General features: G+C 41.4%; 1 protein-coding gene across 14 annotated transcripts in view; it reads left to right on the top strand.

The window, feature by feature from the left end:
* The window catches only part of NTRK2 (neurotrophic receptor tyrosine kinase 2), a 369,088-nt gene that overhangs the window by 64,827 nt on the left and 285,778 nt on the right, over positions 1–18,483 (top strand). For all 14 annotated transcript variants that reach the window (XM_037998574.2, XM_037998577.2, XM_037998575.2 and 11 more), the window contains 2 exons: positions 8,910–8,945; positions 11,986–12,086. In XM_037998574.2, coding sequence (XP_037854502.2) covers positions 8,910–8,945; positions 11,986–12,086 — 137 coding nt within the window. The remainder of the gene's footprint in view (positions 1–8,909; positions 8,946–11,985; positions 12,087–18,483) is intronic.

The raw sequence follows: 18,483 nt of genomic DNA, 5'->3' as shown, positions 1-18,483 counted from the left end.
CTCAGTCAGTCAGTTCCTTTGTGATTTCTGCCTCTAAGTGTCTCACATCCACTTTGGTATCAGTTACTGAGGCAGGGAGAGTCTCACTTAACATCCTGTTATACTAGAATCTAGGGATTTTGAACAATGTGCCAGCTGTCTTTGAAGGTATGAGAAGCAGAAGGTCCTGGGCTACCCCTTGCAGTAAGTTATAACACTTGAGACAACGTAGACCCTACCTCTTAGGAAGGTGGCAGGGGTGAGGTGCAGGATGGGGGGAATAAAACACAGCCCATATGACGGAAGACACCCTAGCCACCCGTAAAATAGAAAAGGTCCCCTGTTCCTCTTTGAGGTTGCCTTCATCCTGGTTGTAAGAGATCAGCTTCTCATTCCTAGGGATGTTCCTGCTTGATATTAGGCAGGGCCCAGTTGAAGGTATGCAGAAATTACAGGCAATAAAGGACAAAGACATCTCTTTAAATCCTCTTTCTCATGGAAGCCAGTGAACAGAGACTATCAAATGGAATAGGTGGAACCTCTAAGATTTTTACTTCTAATGAGATAAATTTTCACTTACTCTCAATTCAAATGACTCATTCAGATCTGATATTTGAACTTGGAATCCTGAGCATAGTTAGCCTCCACTCTCCATGTTATTTAAAGAGCAGCTTTGGTGCAATGGGAAGGGTTTGGGTTTTGAATTCAGATCTGATTCAGTCACAGATCTGAGTTTCATCCTCCATGATCTATGTGGCTTTGAGCAATTTTCTTAACACCTCGGAGTGTGAAGTGTGACTTTCCTTCTCCATAAAGTATAGGGTTCTAGCCCCAAGCAGAGGGCATCTCTGTGCCTACCTAAGGAGCGACTAACATTGAGCACCTCCCTGACATGTGTCAGCCCCAGCTTAGAAGGTTGCCGCCTTGAGGCTGAGCATATCTGAAGTGTCCGATGCAGTGCTTGACACATGACAGGCAGGTGCTCAGTGTTATTTATCCTCTTCTTAGGTAGGCATTGAGAATATGATAAAGGAGGCGAACATTCCCCACCTCCCTTTGTGTTCATGCCCTGTAGCCTTTAGGGAGAAACTTTCTACCCAGAAATGCTTTTATCTCATACTAACTTTGCTCTTCCTCATTCAGAAGCATGGGCTTACCCAGAAAAACGACCTTGAGACTCCTATTATTTTACTACCTTAGCTTTCTAGACTTGGCCCTTGATATGATTTGTCTGTGTCCCCACCCAAATCTCATCTTGAATTTTAGCTCCCATGATTTCTACGTGTGGTGGGAGGGACCTAATGGGAGGTAATTGAATCATGGGGCGGATGTTTCCTGTGCTGTTCCCGTGACAGTAAATAAGTCTTATGGAATCTGATGGTTTGATAAAGGGATGTTCCCCTGCACACACTCTTTCTTGCCTACTGCCATGTAAGACATGTCTTGCTTCCCCTTTACTTTCTGCCATGATTGTGAGGGCTCCCCGGCCATATGGAACTATGAGTCAATTCAACCTCTTTCCTTTATAAATTACCCAGTCCCGGGTATGTCTTTATCAGCAGCATGCAAACAAGCTAATACAGCCCTTTAAGGAGAAAATTAAGTCAAAAATTTGACCCACCTTTCAGAGGGTGGTCAATCTTAGATCTTTCTGCTGTCTAAGCTCTTTTCCCCCGTCTCCTTTTCATTTGGAAAGTGGCCCAGAAATGTGCCGTTGGGGACAAAAGCAATCTCCTGTCCTTTCTCCTTTTTTGGGGCTATGGTCAAAGATACCCTGACTCCAATATTTGGGTACCTATCTATTACTTTGTGTTTCATTGAAAAAATTGTCATTTTTGCTGGGTGCAGTGACTCACACTTGTAATCCCAGCATTTTGGGACACCAAGGCATGAGGATCCCCTGAGGCCGGGAGTTCCAGGCCAGTCTGGGCAACAAAGTGAGACCCCGTGTCTACAAAAAACACAAAGAAATAAAAATAAAAATTATCATCCTTCATGCTCACTGAGACCTTTTGACTCTGGTAAAACTTCTCAGTGAGTTGTAAATCAGGGCTTCTCGAACTTTAATGCACATACCAGACTCCTGGGGACCCTGTTAACATGAAGATTATGATTCAATGGATTTGAAAATGGGCCTAAATAATGTATTTCTAACAAGCCCCCCGATGATGCCAGTACTGCTGGTCCATGAATCATACTTTGCATAGTGAGGATGCCCTGCAGAAGCCAGAGGGGCCACTGGAAGAACTGGTCAGGCATCCGTCAAGATGACCTCACTGACTTTCCCTGAGGATATCAAATAGTAATAACAATACAAATATAGAATAAATGGTGCACAGAGATGCCCTCTAATTGGTTTTGGCATAAAGTCGGATGAATTCAATATGTGGCTTAAGAAGGCTAGAGAGAGGCTGGGTGTGGTAATCCCAGCACTTTGGGAGGCCAAGGCGGGCGGATCATGAGGTCAGGAGATTGAGACCATCCTGGCTAACATGGTGAAACCCCGTCTCTACTAAAAATACAAAAAAATTAGCCGGGCATAGTGGCGGGCAACTGTAGTCCTAGCTACTCGGGAGATTGAGGCAGGAGAATGGCATGAACCCGGGAGGCAGAGCTTGCAGTGAGCCAAGATCGCGCCATTGCACTGCAGCCTGGGCGACAGAGCCAGACTCTGTTTCAAAAAAAAACAAAAAAAAGAAGGCTAGGGAGAATGAATTAAAAAGTAGAGACAGTAGTTGCAGGCACGTAGACACACACAGGGTGGGGTTATCTGAGGATTCTTCAAAAGTTCTCATGTATCCTATTTAGCTTACCAGCCAAAAAGAAAGACTTGTCTAAGATGAAATTGATCCACTATATGTCAGTCATTGAAATTCAATCCTACATATAAAAATCCCTTCATGAACCAGAAAGTGTACATGGAGAGTGAGTGGAGTTTAGAAGTGATGAAGGTTTCTTTTTAAGTAGAATTTGAGGCAGAAATTCATGGCAGAGAGATCACTTATGATTTGTTGTGAGGAAGAAACCTGGAGCCTTTGTTAGCATTTTCTGATCAGATAGCCCAAGTGGCAAGAATTTTGAAGTCCACATAGTCCCATAAATATGAACATCATGTTGATGCAAAGTAGATTCTGTTCAGAATCATTACCCAAGTGATTTAACCCTTTGGCTTGGACCAAACCTAACCAGAGCACCAGATGATAAAATACCCTTGTGTTAAAGCTTACCATTCTTTAGGCAGCACATAAAGAGTGTCTCTGTGGCCCACTCATTCAGGAAGAATGTCACAGCTCAAGAATGCCCATTCACACAAGCAGTGGGAGTCAGTGACTTGCGCTTCCTAATTCGGGAGCTCCTGTCTCCTATGCGAGATGCGCGTCAGGAACAAACTATAAATATTGGAAGAGCTTTTCCCACAGCTTCTCCTTCCGCGCTGTTTTATCGAAAGATTCATGACGTCTGGATGAACTAGAGCTCTCTGCGGCACTTAGAATGCCCCACACTGGTGGATTTAGATTTGGTGTACTTAGTCTAAAGAACGAGGGGAGAGGAAATTTCTCCAATGTTATGCATTAAATAAAGCTCTCCTGGCTTTTTACTGTTTGTTCCTTCGGTCTTTTGTCAGGACCTGTTTCTTGTCCTGGAGGTGAAGGAGAGAAAGTTATGTCTGCTTTTCTGCCTTAAATAACTGAGAAGAGAACGATTTGGCCATAGATTCAGAATGATGATAATTAAGATTTATACTTAAATAGCTCCTTATGCCTCAGGAGTACTAATGTTAGTTAATTACGCTTCCCAAAGCTCCTGAGGAATTGCCAGAGCCAATGCTATTATCCTCTCCTGTCTTATAGAAGACTCCATTGTTACAGAAAAAGTGGAGACTCCCAGTGCTGTATAGCAAATGAGTGGTTCAGTCAGAAAGGAAGCCCACATATTGCAATGCCGATTTCAGGTGCTGAGTTCAGCCTGCCTTTCTGAAAGAGAAGAGCAGAAGAACCTGAAAATCAAAAGGCTGATCCCCCCATGAGTGAGAAAACGCTGTCGGCAAAGCAAGGACAGTTTACCTGAATAGAACAAATCTTTTGTAATTGCCTTATCATATGGAATGCTTTGAAATATTTTTTTTCAGGATCACATGATCACGTTAAATAGAGTCTGCAAATAGAATGGATAGAAAAGTCTTTTCTTTTCTCTCTCTCTTTTTCGGTAGAGCATGAGAGGGAGACTACAAGTTTAAAGGAAGGAAACAGATGTGTCTTCCTGGCCTGCCCATTATTTTTTATCTTGTTAGCGGAGTGGAAAATGAACCCTACTGTCAGGCTACCTCTCTTCCCACAATTTATTTTTTTTTATCTACAAACGTGTTTTTCCTTTAACTGTAGAGTCTTAACAGTTGAAATGTCATAAAGATGTTTTCTCTCTCATCAAGATTTACATAAAGTCATAAGATTATTCATGAGTATAAGTGAGTTTAGAAGACGGAAATAAAAAGGCCCTATTTTAGGTTATTTTGCATGGAATTAGGAGGATGGTGCAGTGCTTGGGTTTGATGCTGTTGGGGAAAGAACAAAGTGATTCCATCTTTGATGTGTGGAAGCCCAAATGCCCTCAGGGCTCATCTGCCTCTTGGAGGTGCAGATCTCACTGACTCCCTGGGAAGCTTTGTCAAGAGTGCGGCTGTGGTTGTGATACAGTCACTATCTTTCTTTTATTATTTTTTTCAACTTGTATTTTAGAATCAGGGGGTGCATGTGCAGGTTTGTTACGTGGGTCTATTCTGTGATGCTGAGGATGGGGATGTGACTGAACCTGTTACCCAGGGAGTGAGCCTGGTATCCAATAGACAGTTTTTCAGCCTTCCTTCCATCCATCTCTTTCCACCTTCAGTGGTCCCACTTGGGGCACTTCAGGCTGCACCGTGCACTGGCTACTCCCTTCCGGTAATTCTTGACAGCATTCCTTAGGTCAAGAACAAAGTAAAGGTGAATATGGCACCTTAGGATGCTCGACGCATTCTTCAGAAAACAGGTTTTGACCATCAGATGTGCAGACATTGGTACTTGGCCTTCAACCTCTTTCAGCAGGGGAGGAGTTGCACCTTTTACACCCCAGTGAGCTGTGGGGATCAGACAGTCTGCTGCTTATTTGGAACTCCAGTGGGTTGAATAGAGTTCCTGGATTTCAAGATTTTATTCCACCATTTCCCAACATGAAGCTTTAAGGCTTGATGCTACCTCTTGCTACCTAAATCTGAGATTTCTGATTTGATGAGCACTACTAGGACAGCACTCAAGGAATCATAATAACCCTTTCAAAACCCCACTTTCAGGCCACGGCTCAAGTCAGATACAGCTTCTTTGTCTTTCATTAATTCTCTTTTCCTTGGATTTTTTTTCTCATAGCTGGTGTTTGTCTTTCCTCAGTGACCTTTTAGTCCTGAATATCTCCAACAGGGCTTCCTAACTTTAGCATATAACACTGTGCAACAGTATGTAATGAAGGAACCATTTAGAAATTAGACTTAAAAATGGCAAGACATTTTCAACATCTGACCATTGCCAGAAGTCTAAAAAGAAAGTGATATATTTTTTCTGTCAGCATTTAAAATGATGGTAATAATTACCTTGCTGTTGGAGTGTAAATATCATGGGAGGTTTTGCTAAACTAGGAAGTTGCTGGAAGCAAAATACTTGATGAGCTGGGGTCAGCTGGAGTAATGTGACCCTCGCTTTTCATAAACATTAGGTCTGTGCATCCTCTCATGTGCCAGTCTAACTAAACCTTTGGATAGGGAAAGGTGTTCATTTGTTGTGGTGAGCAGACTTCTGTCAGACGTAGTGCAGTATGCTTGGGAGAAATAAAAGCAACTCTGTTATAGTTCGTCTCACATTGTCTTTTTGCGAGTTTCATAATCTTACACTAAATTTGGCTATTACGGATAAAAGTAAAGTGACAGTACTTGTCATACATCTGGGAGGATGAAGTTAGGAAAAAATAGTGCTTTTCACAAAGTTTAGATATGGCCTAACAGTTTTGCTGGTGAACTTAGCAGGAAAGGCATGCACTGATATGAGTCATAAGTCTGGATGGACACTGACCTATTTTTTATTAAATTAAATAAAATAACTAAATTATTTATTTATTTTTGAGTCAGAGTCTCAGTTTGTTGCCCAGGCTGGAGTGCAGTGGTGTGATCTCAGCTCACTGCAACCACGCAACCACCGCCTCCCGGGTTCAAGCGATTCTCATGCCTCAGCCTCCAGAATAGCTGGGACTACAGGCATACGCCACCATGCTTCGCTAATTTTTGTGTTTTTAGTAGAGATGAGGTTTTCCCACGTTGCCCGGGCTGGTCTTGAACTCCTGAGCTAAGGTGATCTGCCTACCTTGGCCTCCCAAAATGTTGGGATTACAGGTGTGAGTCACTGCACCCTGCCCTGGCCTGTTTTTTAGATTATGGGGTAACGTCTTTATTTACGATTGGACCCCAAATTCCATTTTTCCATACCTAACGTTTGTTACAGTGAATAGATGTGATGTTCTTGGATCTTCCTAGGGGCTTTGTGTGGATATTGTGTTTGGAGGTTCCTGTTCTGCAACGTGGCAGATTAAACCTGTATGTCATTCATAGTCTCTGAGGCCGTTTAAATGTGTGGCTGAGATAAATCTGCCTCTGAATCCTCAGGCTTTCCACTTTCTCATGGAGCTGTAGGTGTAAAAGCGATGGTGACCACAGGCCCTTCTCTCACATGTGTGGGGGCCCATAGGGGCCTGAGAACAAATCAGTGGCCAACTCCTCCCAGGATAAGCAGTGAGAGCCCCACAACCAGAAAAAGCCCTCAGTCCTGGGCAGATGGAAAGAATTTGGCTGGGAGTGTCTCCATTTTAAAACTTGTAAGGAATCCTCTTAATTCCTGGCAGTCTGGGATGGTTGGCCCCCCTACTGCAAATGAAGACCCACATACTTATATCCAAATATTTAAAAATTCTAAACCAAATCAGAGAATGTGAATTGTGAAATAGAGTAGGTTCCACCTTCCTGCAAGACAAATATATAGTGATGATGATGTGGAAGGCTGGATTTGAAGCTGAAAATCTCAGATTGTGTTGAAAGGCACATTGGGAAGAGGGGTGAGTGAAATCTTCTAAAATAATGGATTACTGAGCAGTTTGAAGACTGACTTGCTCTCTTGGGCTTGTAAAATCTTTCCTGCAGCAGGTGTAGTAAATTCCCATGGTGAGTGCGACACCATTTGGTCTAGGGCTTTTGTAAAGGGAGAGGACTTCAGAGGACAACTGAGTCCCCTGCAAGTGACATCAGGAGGGCAGCCACTGGGACTTCTTTCTGCCACTTTATTCATTGAGTTAGCCCTCAAACTGCAGGACAGCTTTCAAGACTCTTCTCAGAGTGTTATAACAGCTATAAGCAACTCTGATGAGACATATTCACATATGGTAACTCAAAATGAGTTTGAAATGGTATTTGGGATAATATAACTCTTCGATATATGATTGAAATTTACTGGAATCAATGACTTTGCATACATTGATACAGTGCCATCACATGTGGCTGCACAGGGTGTGCACTGCACAATTTCCCATCACATGTGACTGCACAGGTGCACAGGGTGTGCACTGCACAATTTCAAGTGGTGCTGTTCACATGGACTACAATATGAAAGGTGCTCCCTAGAGTTGTGCAAAGCATACACCGTATAGCAGTATGCAGCATCCCTGGATGGAAGTACACAGCCATTCGTTTCATTTCATTTTTTTTCCCTGCTAAAATAGATATTTTTCTAGTTGAAATGCGTTAACATTCTAATTTGAACACTGGGGCCACTTTTATTTGGTTCTTCATTTAGACTAACCTTGATTATTCGCTGGGGAATGCATGAACAGAAAATTGGCTCATTTCACTTTACTTTAATGGCATTTTCCTGCTAAGGGTTCAGAAGTGAAATGAAAACTGAGTAAGCTTTATGGTTTACAAGTTTTACTGTTTCACATGGCAAGTGAGGACTAAAAGCATAGGAAATAGCTTTGGAAATTCATTTTGCAATCACTTAAATGTTAAAACAAAATTTAATTTTATTTCCAAGTAGACTTTCATGTAGAGACCCAGTTAGCTCTGATTGGAGAATAAGTGGCAAATGTTTTTGTTACCAGTTCTTGTTGATGCTGAGTTAAAAAAAATATTTTGGCAAGTCTCATAGGAATACCTTAAAGCAGAATATTCTGATCATCTTGGTGACTTTAGAGCCATCCCCCAAAATTAAATTGATAACTTTTACATTTCTCTCTGACATACCATTTTTTATAGCTTCTTATACATCAATGATTTCAATAGAGGAAGTACATTTTATTTTTCTTTGTTGTGTTAGGGCATAAAAAAGGTTTCTTCAGCCTTAGAAACTCCCCTGAAGATAAGGTGGAGAATAAAATTGTGCTTTAGATAGCATTATGCAGGGTGGTTAATAGTATGCTCCTGAACGCAAATGGCCCTGCTACGCACTTGACAGTAACCCTCAAACCATCAGAGAATAACAAAAGTGGTATGAAAATTATCTGTCTCTGGAATAAAAATACCAAAACTGCAATGAAAATGGTCGATCGTATAATAGGAACAGTACCAAAAAAAGAAAAATGGTAATAATTCATTGATTGCTGAAGTTTTTTCAAAGCAATTTGTGATTTTTTTGTGATTTCTTTTCGTTTTTGGAGGGATGAAAGTGGGAGAACTGGGGAGGGGAACGGGGTTAACGTGGAACAACTCAAGAACTTCAAGTTTTGTTTACCTGTCCTGTAAAAGCAGTCTATTAAATTGCAAAACCTCAATGTATGTTTAGCTTATTTTAGTTGGCATAGGTTAGTAATTTTTTGACTCCAAAATGCATACTTACAGATCTTTGCTCTGTTTTGCCTTTTAGGTGCAAACCCAAATTATCCTGATGTAATTTATGAAGGTAGCTATCATGTTTTCTACTTTGTATTTCTTTTTCAAAATGTTTGTCTGTAATGAAATAAATCAACTGAAAGAAGACTCTTCTAAGCTCAGTTAAATATACACTTTAAGCATGACATAGGCCAAAATAGTATTTCAAAAATCATTCAATATTGATGGCCGTTTTCCCTTGACATTTACAGTGCCTGTAAATAGCACTTTCTCTCTCATACCCTGTTCTTGGAAGTAGTAAATCCATTCCGTTGGCTGTAACAGACATCACATTTCCTTAATTGGGAACTAATTACCTGTTTAAAAGCCATGGCTACCAAGAAAAGGGAGGTATATCAGTTTCTGGCTATGAGAGTAAAGCCGATTCAAAATGATGTTTCTTGTATAATGAAGGTGTTTGACTCACAGACAGGAACCTCAAAGGTAGGGCTTGATTTAGGGTTGGTTAAAGCAGCAGCTCCACCACATCGTCAGGGACCCAAGTTCCCTTCATGCTACACTCTTTTGCCCACCATGCCAGCTTCACTGAAAGCTGGTCCCCTTATGGTTACAAGAGAGTGTTGCGGGGGGAGCTGCTGCCATTCACATGGACGGGAGACAGGGAAGCGCTCCTGAAGGCGTCCTTGAGGAAAGAGAACTTCCCAAGAGACAAGAGTCAAGCCCTCTTTGTATCCAATTCAAGACCCGATTGGATTATAGTCCATTCTTGCCCTTATTACTGGTAAGAGGGATGGATTATCCCTTCAGTGACTAAATTCACCCCCAGACATTAAGTCAGCTTCCCCAAAGGTGAATAGGCCTAACCCCTTGAAAAAAAAAATGGGATTCTCTCAGGAATGTGGAAGGAAAGAAACCAAAGTCCCCTATACTACCTTTTTTTTTTTTTTTTTTTTTTTTTTGAGATGGAGTCTCACTTTATTGCCCAGGCTGGAGTCCAGTGGCACAATCTCTTCTCACTGCAACCTCTACCTCCTGAGTTCAAGTGATTCTCCTGCCTCAGCCTCCTGAGTTGCTGGGATTACAAGCACATGCCACCACACTCGGCTAATTCTTTTATTTTTAGTTAAAACTGGGTTTTATCATGTTGGCCAGGCTGGTCTCGAACTCCTGACCTCGGATTATTCACCCACCTTAGCCTCCCAAAGTGCTGGGATTGCCAGCGTGAGCCACTACACTGGGCCTATATTAGCTTTTGATGGAATATCGCATCTCTCCTTTGCTGTTTTGATCGAATGCCAAGGATGTTTTCCTTGGTTTGAAAACCCGTATTTAACAGATTTCCAAGCCAGGAAGCCACTGTTTGGGGAAGTGGAAGGCTACATTTCACGATTTGGCTTGAAATTTAGGAATGATTAAAAGATTGATTAAAACATTATATTTATATATTTTTCTGTAAAATACTCTGTTCTTTAATTTTACATTTATGTATAGATTGATATTTTATTTTTTTTTATAAAATGAGCCTGTCTGTATGTTTATTATATGCGTGTGTATTTAACCTGAGCTAATTTAACTTGGAGAATAATATTGTCTTTACCTGCTTGTACATGTTAAGACGTATTTCTTCCAAGCTGTGGTTTGGTTGATTTTTTGCTTATGATTTGTGTGTTGTTTTGTTTGTATTTGTCTTGATACAGTTTAAAGGAAGAATCTCTCAAATTGTTTCACAGAGAAATACGTTTGTATTGTGGTTTTACATCTTAAAATTACATTTTTGACCATTTCCCAGTTAATTTGAGACTTTAAAAATGTCATCTTCCTGTTAGCCTCAGATCCCACTTTGGATCTTTGGGCCAAAATGTCATGATGTTAAACTATAGACACTTGAATGATTTAAATTTTGTAGATGTAGTTGGTTATAACATGAAGAGGGAAAACTAACCAAATAAAGGATATCCATTAGTGTTCAAAATTAGTAAACTTTAAGATATTCAAAAGGAAAATGGTGAGAATGTGGTTTTGGCATTAAGAATGAAACAGCAAACACATAGAAAATAGATTTTTTTTTCTGTTATTTTTTATTCACAAAGGAACACTTTGCTAATAAAAATACAATTTAAATTGGTTGCCCCAAGGCCAGCATGATGATTCTACCTGGAGAAGTTTAGCTGGGCTGCATTAATGAGGTGGCCTCTTCAGGATGGAAATTGAAGGCAGTGTACCTATTTAGAATTAAAATACAAACATTATAAACCTCATTGTTTGCAATGAGTTTGCCAAGAGTTTCCTGAGACCTTTTGTATGTGATATTGCTAATAAAAACTTTGACAAGCCCTGAAAAACAGCCATTATTTCTGTCCTGACCCATGTAGACTAAAATCGATCCAGAAGGCAGCAACTGCATTTGCGACTTGGTGAAATGAGAACAGAGCGTTCACGATTCTAAGTATTGTGCGGGTCTACCTTTTAATCATTCTGAAACTGAAATATTGGCAATTCAGAACTGTTCAAAAAAGTTTACGTGTGGACCCAAGTTTCATACTGTTGCTTGTACCACATCTCCTCTTACGTCTCTGCCCTTTGTGCAAATAAGTTGCACCTGCCCTGGAAACCACTGTTGCTCATTTCAAGTCTGGGGTCACATGTGAGCTCTGCCATCTTCTTGCCTTCACCTAGTCATGTAACTTTCCTCCACTGACATTCTTCAGTGGTAAAACTGGCAGTTATGCTCTGTCTCCAAAGACCTTTCCAGGTCTATAAATCTATGACACATAGATGATCGATTCCCTGTCGTACTTGTTTTAAATATGCCATCCATAAAAGGCTATATGCTTATGTGCAAAGAAAAATCCCTGAACCAGGTTTAGGGCTGACCAACAAGACAATGATGTAAAGGTCTGGACTGCATAAAATGTGGGCGTTGTGCAGTCTCAGCACTGCCATGGATTGAACTCAGCAGCCTGGTCACGTCCCTCCACAGCCAGGCTGTCGGGGGTTTGGAATCTTTGTGATTTGTCTTGCTTCGTTCTGGCTCTTACTGTGGCCTTGTGTTTGTTGGCAGCTTAATGACAACTTCATGTTCTTTCTCTTTCCCCCTTTTCCCACTTAAGATTATGGAACTGCAGCGAATGACATCGGGGACACCACAAACAGAAGTAATGAAATCCCTTCCACAGACGTCACTGATAAAACTGGTCGGGAACATCTCTCGGTGAGTGGAATAAATAGGTGTCTGAATTGGTTCTGAGCGTTTTGGATGCCTCCATGTTAGAGGAATGTAGCTGCTTCAATAAGACATTTTTATTGTTCAGATGTAAATAGGGTGTTAAAGGTCGGAGGAATTAATAAAAAGGCTTAAAAAAAGTGATAAAGGTGTTATATGGCCTTTGACTTATTTGCTGCTTTTGTGCACCACTTTTAGTTGTTAGTGGTTCCTATTTCAATGATCTGTGCTTTAGAAGGGTATCACTAGAAGAGCAAGAACCCAGCTTTATCATTCATGGACTATACCTTCATACTCATCTCCTTAAACTGTTAATATAATTTTGACTGCTCACTAGATGTAAGGAATCGAGTAGCTTCTGAAAGGGACGGGCAGTGGAGGGGATATAATAATATGAACAAAATTAAGATTAGCCATTTAGAATTCATCAGAGACCCTAGAGGTGAATATTAGCACCTCAAATACAAACAGAAGCAGAGCAATGCAGTACAAGAGATAGAAGTGGAGAAGCAGATGTTTTGTTCCTTTGTTCCTGAGCTGGGACACTCAGAGGAGCCTTTGTGGGGCAAGTGACTTTTTGCATGGCCTGTGCAGGAGGATTGGGATTTTGACATACAGGAATGGAAGGGAAGGGCATTGAGGGCATGTGAACAGGAGCTTGTAGGTGGAGAAACATCGTGAAGGTGCTTGATTGGAGGGTAAGGCGTGTGCGGGACAGCAGGGTTGGAGATATAGATGGCCACGTGGTAGGTCTTGACACAGAGTCTCAGGTGTGTAGATTTATGGTGCAGTGAAGAGCCATTGAAGAGGGAAGTTGCATGATCCCGGGGGTCTATGGTCAGTTGCTCTGGTCCAAACCCAACAGCTTTCTCCAGTTGTTTCTTTTCCTCACTGTCATATGCACACAGCGCTTCCTGTGAGCTCTGCCTCCTTATAAATTCCAAATCTTTCCGTATCTCTTCACCTCCACTGCCATGGTCACAGGCTAACCCAGGGGCTGGCAAACGATGACCCACGGGCCAAGTCCAGCTCACCACCTGTTTTTGTATGGTTTGCAGGCTAAGAATGGTTTCTACCTTCTAAGTGGTTTAAAACAACAAAAAAGAGTGATATTTCATAACACATGAAAGTTTTGTGAAATTCAAATTTTATTGTCCGTGGACAGAGTGTTACTGGAACACAGTCCCTCGTGTTCATTTACATACTGTCTGTGGCTGCTCTCATGCTCCGATGGGGTTGGAGTAGTGGCAGCAGAGACTGTATGGCCTGCAAAGTGGAAAATATTTACTTCTGGCCCTTTACAAAGAAAGTTTGCCTCAGTTGTTCTTTCCTGCATGACCACACAGCCTCCTAACACATCTCCCTCTCCCACCCTTGGGTTTTCTGGTCTTTTCCCACATAGCAGCCTGAGTGATCTTTGTAAAGCGCAGATCAGATCACTTCTTTTTTTTGTTATAATTCTCAGAGCCATCTCACTGCAACTGCAATAAAACTTTTCATATGAAAGCCACACTCTTCATGGTGGCTTATGAGCCCTGGGTGACCTCACCCTTCCCGAGCTCTCTGGCTTCATCTCCCACACTCTTCTCACTGCTCGCCACTTGTCTTTTTCATGCTCTCTCCAGTGCTCCAGTCCTGCTCTTCCTATGTGTGGCTCCCCCTCCCAGGCATTTTCTTTCTGATGACCATCGTGTGACTTCAGCTAGGTGGCCAGCAGGCAGACATTGCCCCCTTCTATTTTCTTCTGAGCAGTTATCATTGCCTGGAATGACCCCATTTATTTGTTTGTTTAAAGTATTTTTCTCTTCTCTAGATTATTTAGTAAGACTCTTAGTAGGGGCAACCTGGTCAGTGTTTTTCACAGCTGTCTCCTTAAGCCCTCAGAATACTAGCTGAAACCTAGTGGGCACCCAGTACATTTTGCAGACTGGCTAGACTTGCAGTGAACAGTATAGGACAGAGGGATTGCAAGTGGGGTGATCCATTAGGGGTATGATAGAGCAATAAAGACATTTGATATATACTTGAAGCAAGGCCATGAGAGTGGAAATGGGAGGTGCATAAACAGGTGCAGTGCAACTGCAACTTTATGCATATCTAGTACAGAGGTATGCATACATGCACATGCACACACATATACACACAAACATGCATGCTTCCATAGATGACTATATGCATTACATTGAAATAGCTAGAACAAATACCATAGTAAGTCAACTGGGGAATGGTATCTGCTTCCTGCCTTATGCAATCATTTTAGTTTTTAATTATCATACCAATCCACTTAATATTTCTTGGTGTAAGAAAGTTGTTTGTATATGTAAGAAATCCAAGTAGCATGTATTAAGCCCAATTACACAAAATTATATGTTGACTTTAGTTTTCCAGGTTTTTTTTTTTTTTTTTTTTTTTTTTTTTTTTTTTTTTTTTTTTGAGACGGAGTCTCGCTGTGTCGCCCAGGCTGGAGTGCAGTGGCGCAATCTCGGCTCACTGCAAGCACTGCCTCCCAGGTTCACACCATTCTCCTGCCTTAGCCTCCCGAGTAGCTGGGACCTCAGGCACCTGCTAGCATGCCTGGCTAATTTTTTTGTATTTTTTTTAGTAGAGACGTGTTTTCACCATGTTAGCCAGGATGGTTTCAATCTCCTGAACTGTGATCTGCCCACCTCAGCCTCCCAAAGTGCTGGGATTACAGGCGTGAGCCACCTGGGATTACAGGCGTGAGCCACTGCTCCCAGCCTTCTGTTTTTGTTTTGTTTTGTTTTGTTTTGTTTTTTTAATACAGATGATAAATCTAGGCACCTGATTGGCATATCTCCATCTATAGTATAGTTGCTGGAAGGCAAGATCAGTAAGTTTGTTTATTATGACTTTGTGGGAGGCTCCTAAAATCTGTATGAGAGGTGCAATATTGTGTTTTGAAGAATTTAAAGAAAATGTTACAATTATGTGTGGTTCAGATATTTTATATATGAAGAGTTCCTGATCACAGGAAGGATCATTAGATTAGAAGAGTTTGAGAGCCAAGAAGCAGATACAAAAGTTAAAAATGTTTCTGGTCCAACAAGTGCTCTTGCAGCATTTTGTTGGATTTGCAGGGGAGGGCAGATCTCCCTTGTTCTATCCTAAGAAATATCCTCAGATGAAAACCAAACCATCAAGCAGTCAACCAACCAACCAACCAACCAAACAACCGACCAAACAAACTCACCCATGTTCATCTCCTGTGTAAAAACCACCTCAACACATGCAAGGCACACAAAACTCTGTATTTCTCAAACAATCTGATTTTGAGTAAGTTATTCTTTTCATTGTCACAGGCATCCTTGTTTACGAAAGGATTTAAATTGAGAATGGCTTCAGTAGCTTTAAGTATTTGTTTGCAGATCCTTAGCTGCTTTTCAGCAGTAGAGCCCACTTCCCATTTTCTAGGTTGACTTACACATTCTATAAATAGGTAGAAAAGCCAGGGCAGGCATTGCTATCGAATGAAGAAGTGCAAGCTTGGGTAAGTGAAGCATCTGTTCTAGCTGTCATGACTGGTAAAAACAAGGTGTCCTGTGAATGCAGGGATCCAGGACTCCTAAATCCCAGTTAAGGACTGTCCAAAGCAGGGAAGAGACCGTACTGTGGTTCTGCTGCGTGAACTGCTGCATGGTTGGGGGCCTTTCAGGCCAAGTCATCTAACCTCCCCCATCCTAGTTTTCTTATTTATGAAATGGAGTTTGACTTTGTTTATTTAGGTATTCTCCATTTATCTGTAGAAGTCTGCAATTTAATCATAAAGTAAAGAAACTTATAGCTAAAATACGAAGATCTCTTTCCCATGAAAACATTAGTTGGAAATAAAGATTTTAAAAAAACACCCAAAGTCATGAGGTCAGCTTGAGTGAAATGGTTAAGTTTATCCATAATTAACTTTGTAAGACTTGCTACCATTTTGTTCGTATATTGGTTGCAGAGACAGAGTTAAGTCTGTACTGGCCCGGTGCAGTGGCTCACACCCGTAATCCCAGTACTTAGTCCAAGGCAGGCAGATCACCTGATGTTAGGAGTTTAAGACTAGCCTGACCAACATGGAGAAACCCCGTCTCTACTAAAAATACAAAATTAGCTGGGTGTGGTGGCGCATGCCTGTAATCCCAGCTACTTGGGAGGCTGAGGCAGGAGAATCACTTGAACCTGGGAAGTGGAGGTTGTGGTGAGCCGAGATCATGCCATTGCACTCCAACCTAAGCAACAAGAGTGAAACTCTGTCTCAAAAAAAAAAAAAAAAAGAAAAAGAAAAAGAAAAAAAAATTTTTTTTTTTTTGGGGAGATCTACTCACTGTTATAGTACCAGAGAAGAGAATGATCACATCTTTGCTCCACACCGGCCAAGTGCTTTGCATGTCCTCTTTTTGTGCTCTGTGACTTACTTAATGCTCTTCCCATCTGACATCAAAGATGGTGTCCTGGGAGAATTAGCCATACGTTTTTATTTTCCTGCCTTCATTCTCAACCACATGCTTTGGAGAGCATGTAGTGGATAAATACAGGATTTATACGCGGGCAGACTTGGTTCCATTCCCAAGCTCAGGAAGTGTGACTGTGAGCTGCTTATTTAATTTTTTTCTAAATCTTAGTTTTTTTCATCATCATCATAGCTAACATTAATTTATTAAATATTATAGTAGATACTGTCCCAAACCCATTATCTGCATTAACTCATTGAGGATTTACAACAACCTACAAAGTAGAATAATTGTATTCTCCATCTTACACATGAAGATTGTGAGATGCAGAGAGGTTAAGTAATTCTGAAGTCATACAGCTAATAGGTGAGGAATCTAGATTTTATACTCAGGAAGAACCCATGGTCTTAATCTCTACCCTCTAATGCCTCTCACTATGAGATGGGTATATCAGTCAGAATAAACTATGCTGCAGTAACAAAACCTCCACATCTTAGGAGCTTAAAACAACAAAGATTTCTTTCTTTCTTCATTTCACGTATTGGCTAGGAGCTCTGTTTAGCCTTGTCCTTGTTCCAGGTCTGTGGATGACAAAGCATCCACATTTTAAAAAGTTAGCCTTTTTTTTTTTTTTTTATGGCGGAGATAAAGAGCACCGTGGAGTAGGTGGAGCAGGATTCCTCAGCCTTGGCACTATTGGCAACTGGGGATAAATAATCCTTTGTCTGGGGGGCTGTCTTGGGCACTGTAGGATGTTTAATAATGCCTGGCCTCTACCCACTGGGTGCTAGTAGTACTTTCCCCCTCGTTGTGACAACCCCAAATCATCAAGTGTCCCCTGGATGGCAATATTATCGTCCCTGGTTGAGAAACACTGCCTTAGACGAAGACTAAGATCTTGGACAAGAAGTGAAGTTCTACACCCTGGCAGTGACACAAGTCTCAACTAGTCACATGAACCACCTAACCGCAAGCAAGCCAGGAAATGTATCCTGCATTGAGAAACACAGAGAAAACCAGAAATATTAGACAAACAGCATTAATGATTACTACGGGTAGGGACAATAATATCCATCTTAAAAATTGTTACGCAGATTCTTAAGCCAGAATGGCTCTCTAAGGCTTCTCAGAGTAAGCATTGGCAACTATGTTCAAGTCCAGCTGCTGTCATTGTAAATAAAGTTTTATTGGAACACAGTTATGCCCATTTGTTTACATATCATCATTGGCTACTTTCATGTTCCACTGGCAGAGTTGGAGCCTTAGTTGCAACAGAGACTGCAAAGTTGGCAAAGCCTGAAGTATTTTTACCATCTGACCTTTACAGCAAAAGTTCGCCAACTCCTGGTTTAGAGAAGCCAACCGTTTTTGGAAGCAGGACTTTGGGCTGAGTAAGACTGGAAGGAGACACATAGTCCTGCTGAGAACTTTGCTCTGAAATGTTAAGATGCACTTAGAGGAGCATCATGCCTTGGTCAGCAGCGGTAGCAGAGTGATCGCGTTTCTATGTGTACCTCTGTCATCTCTACCTCAGGGATGGGACAGGATTCACATATATCTGCATCTACCCTCTTGACATGTGTCATCCACACCTGGCAATTACAGTTTTAAACTTACTTAAACTTTTTTAGGCTTATATCTTATATATGGGAAAATGTGCATATCATAAATGTACAACCCAATGGGCTTTCACAAGTGGAACTCACCCCAAAAGTGCCCTCCTGCTCCCTTCCAGTGCCACTCACCATTCCCAGGGTACCCTGACTTCTAAGAGCAACACTAGCTAACCTTTAAAAAAGCCTTTTACTATGAACAGTCTTCAAACATGCACTTCAGTAGAGAGAATAGTCAAATCTATTCTTCACCAGCTTCAAAATTTATCGGGCTGGATGCGGTGGCTCATACCTGTAATCCCAGAACTTTGGGAGGCA

This window comes from Chlorocebus sabaeus, chromosome 12 (genome assembly GCF_047675955.1).
Source record: "Chlorocebus sabaeus isolate Y175 chromosome 12, mChlSab1.0.hap1, whole genome shotgun sequence".
NCBI classification, from domain to species: domain Eukaryota; kingdom Metazoa; phylum Chordata; class Mammalia; order Primates; family Cercopithecidae; genus Chlorocebus; species Chlorocebus sabaeus.
Note: the sequence above shows the minus strand (reverse complement) of the source record. Positions and strands in the feature narration are given on the sequence as shown.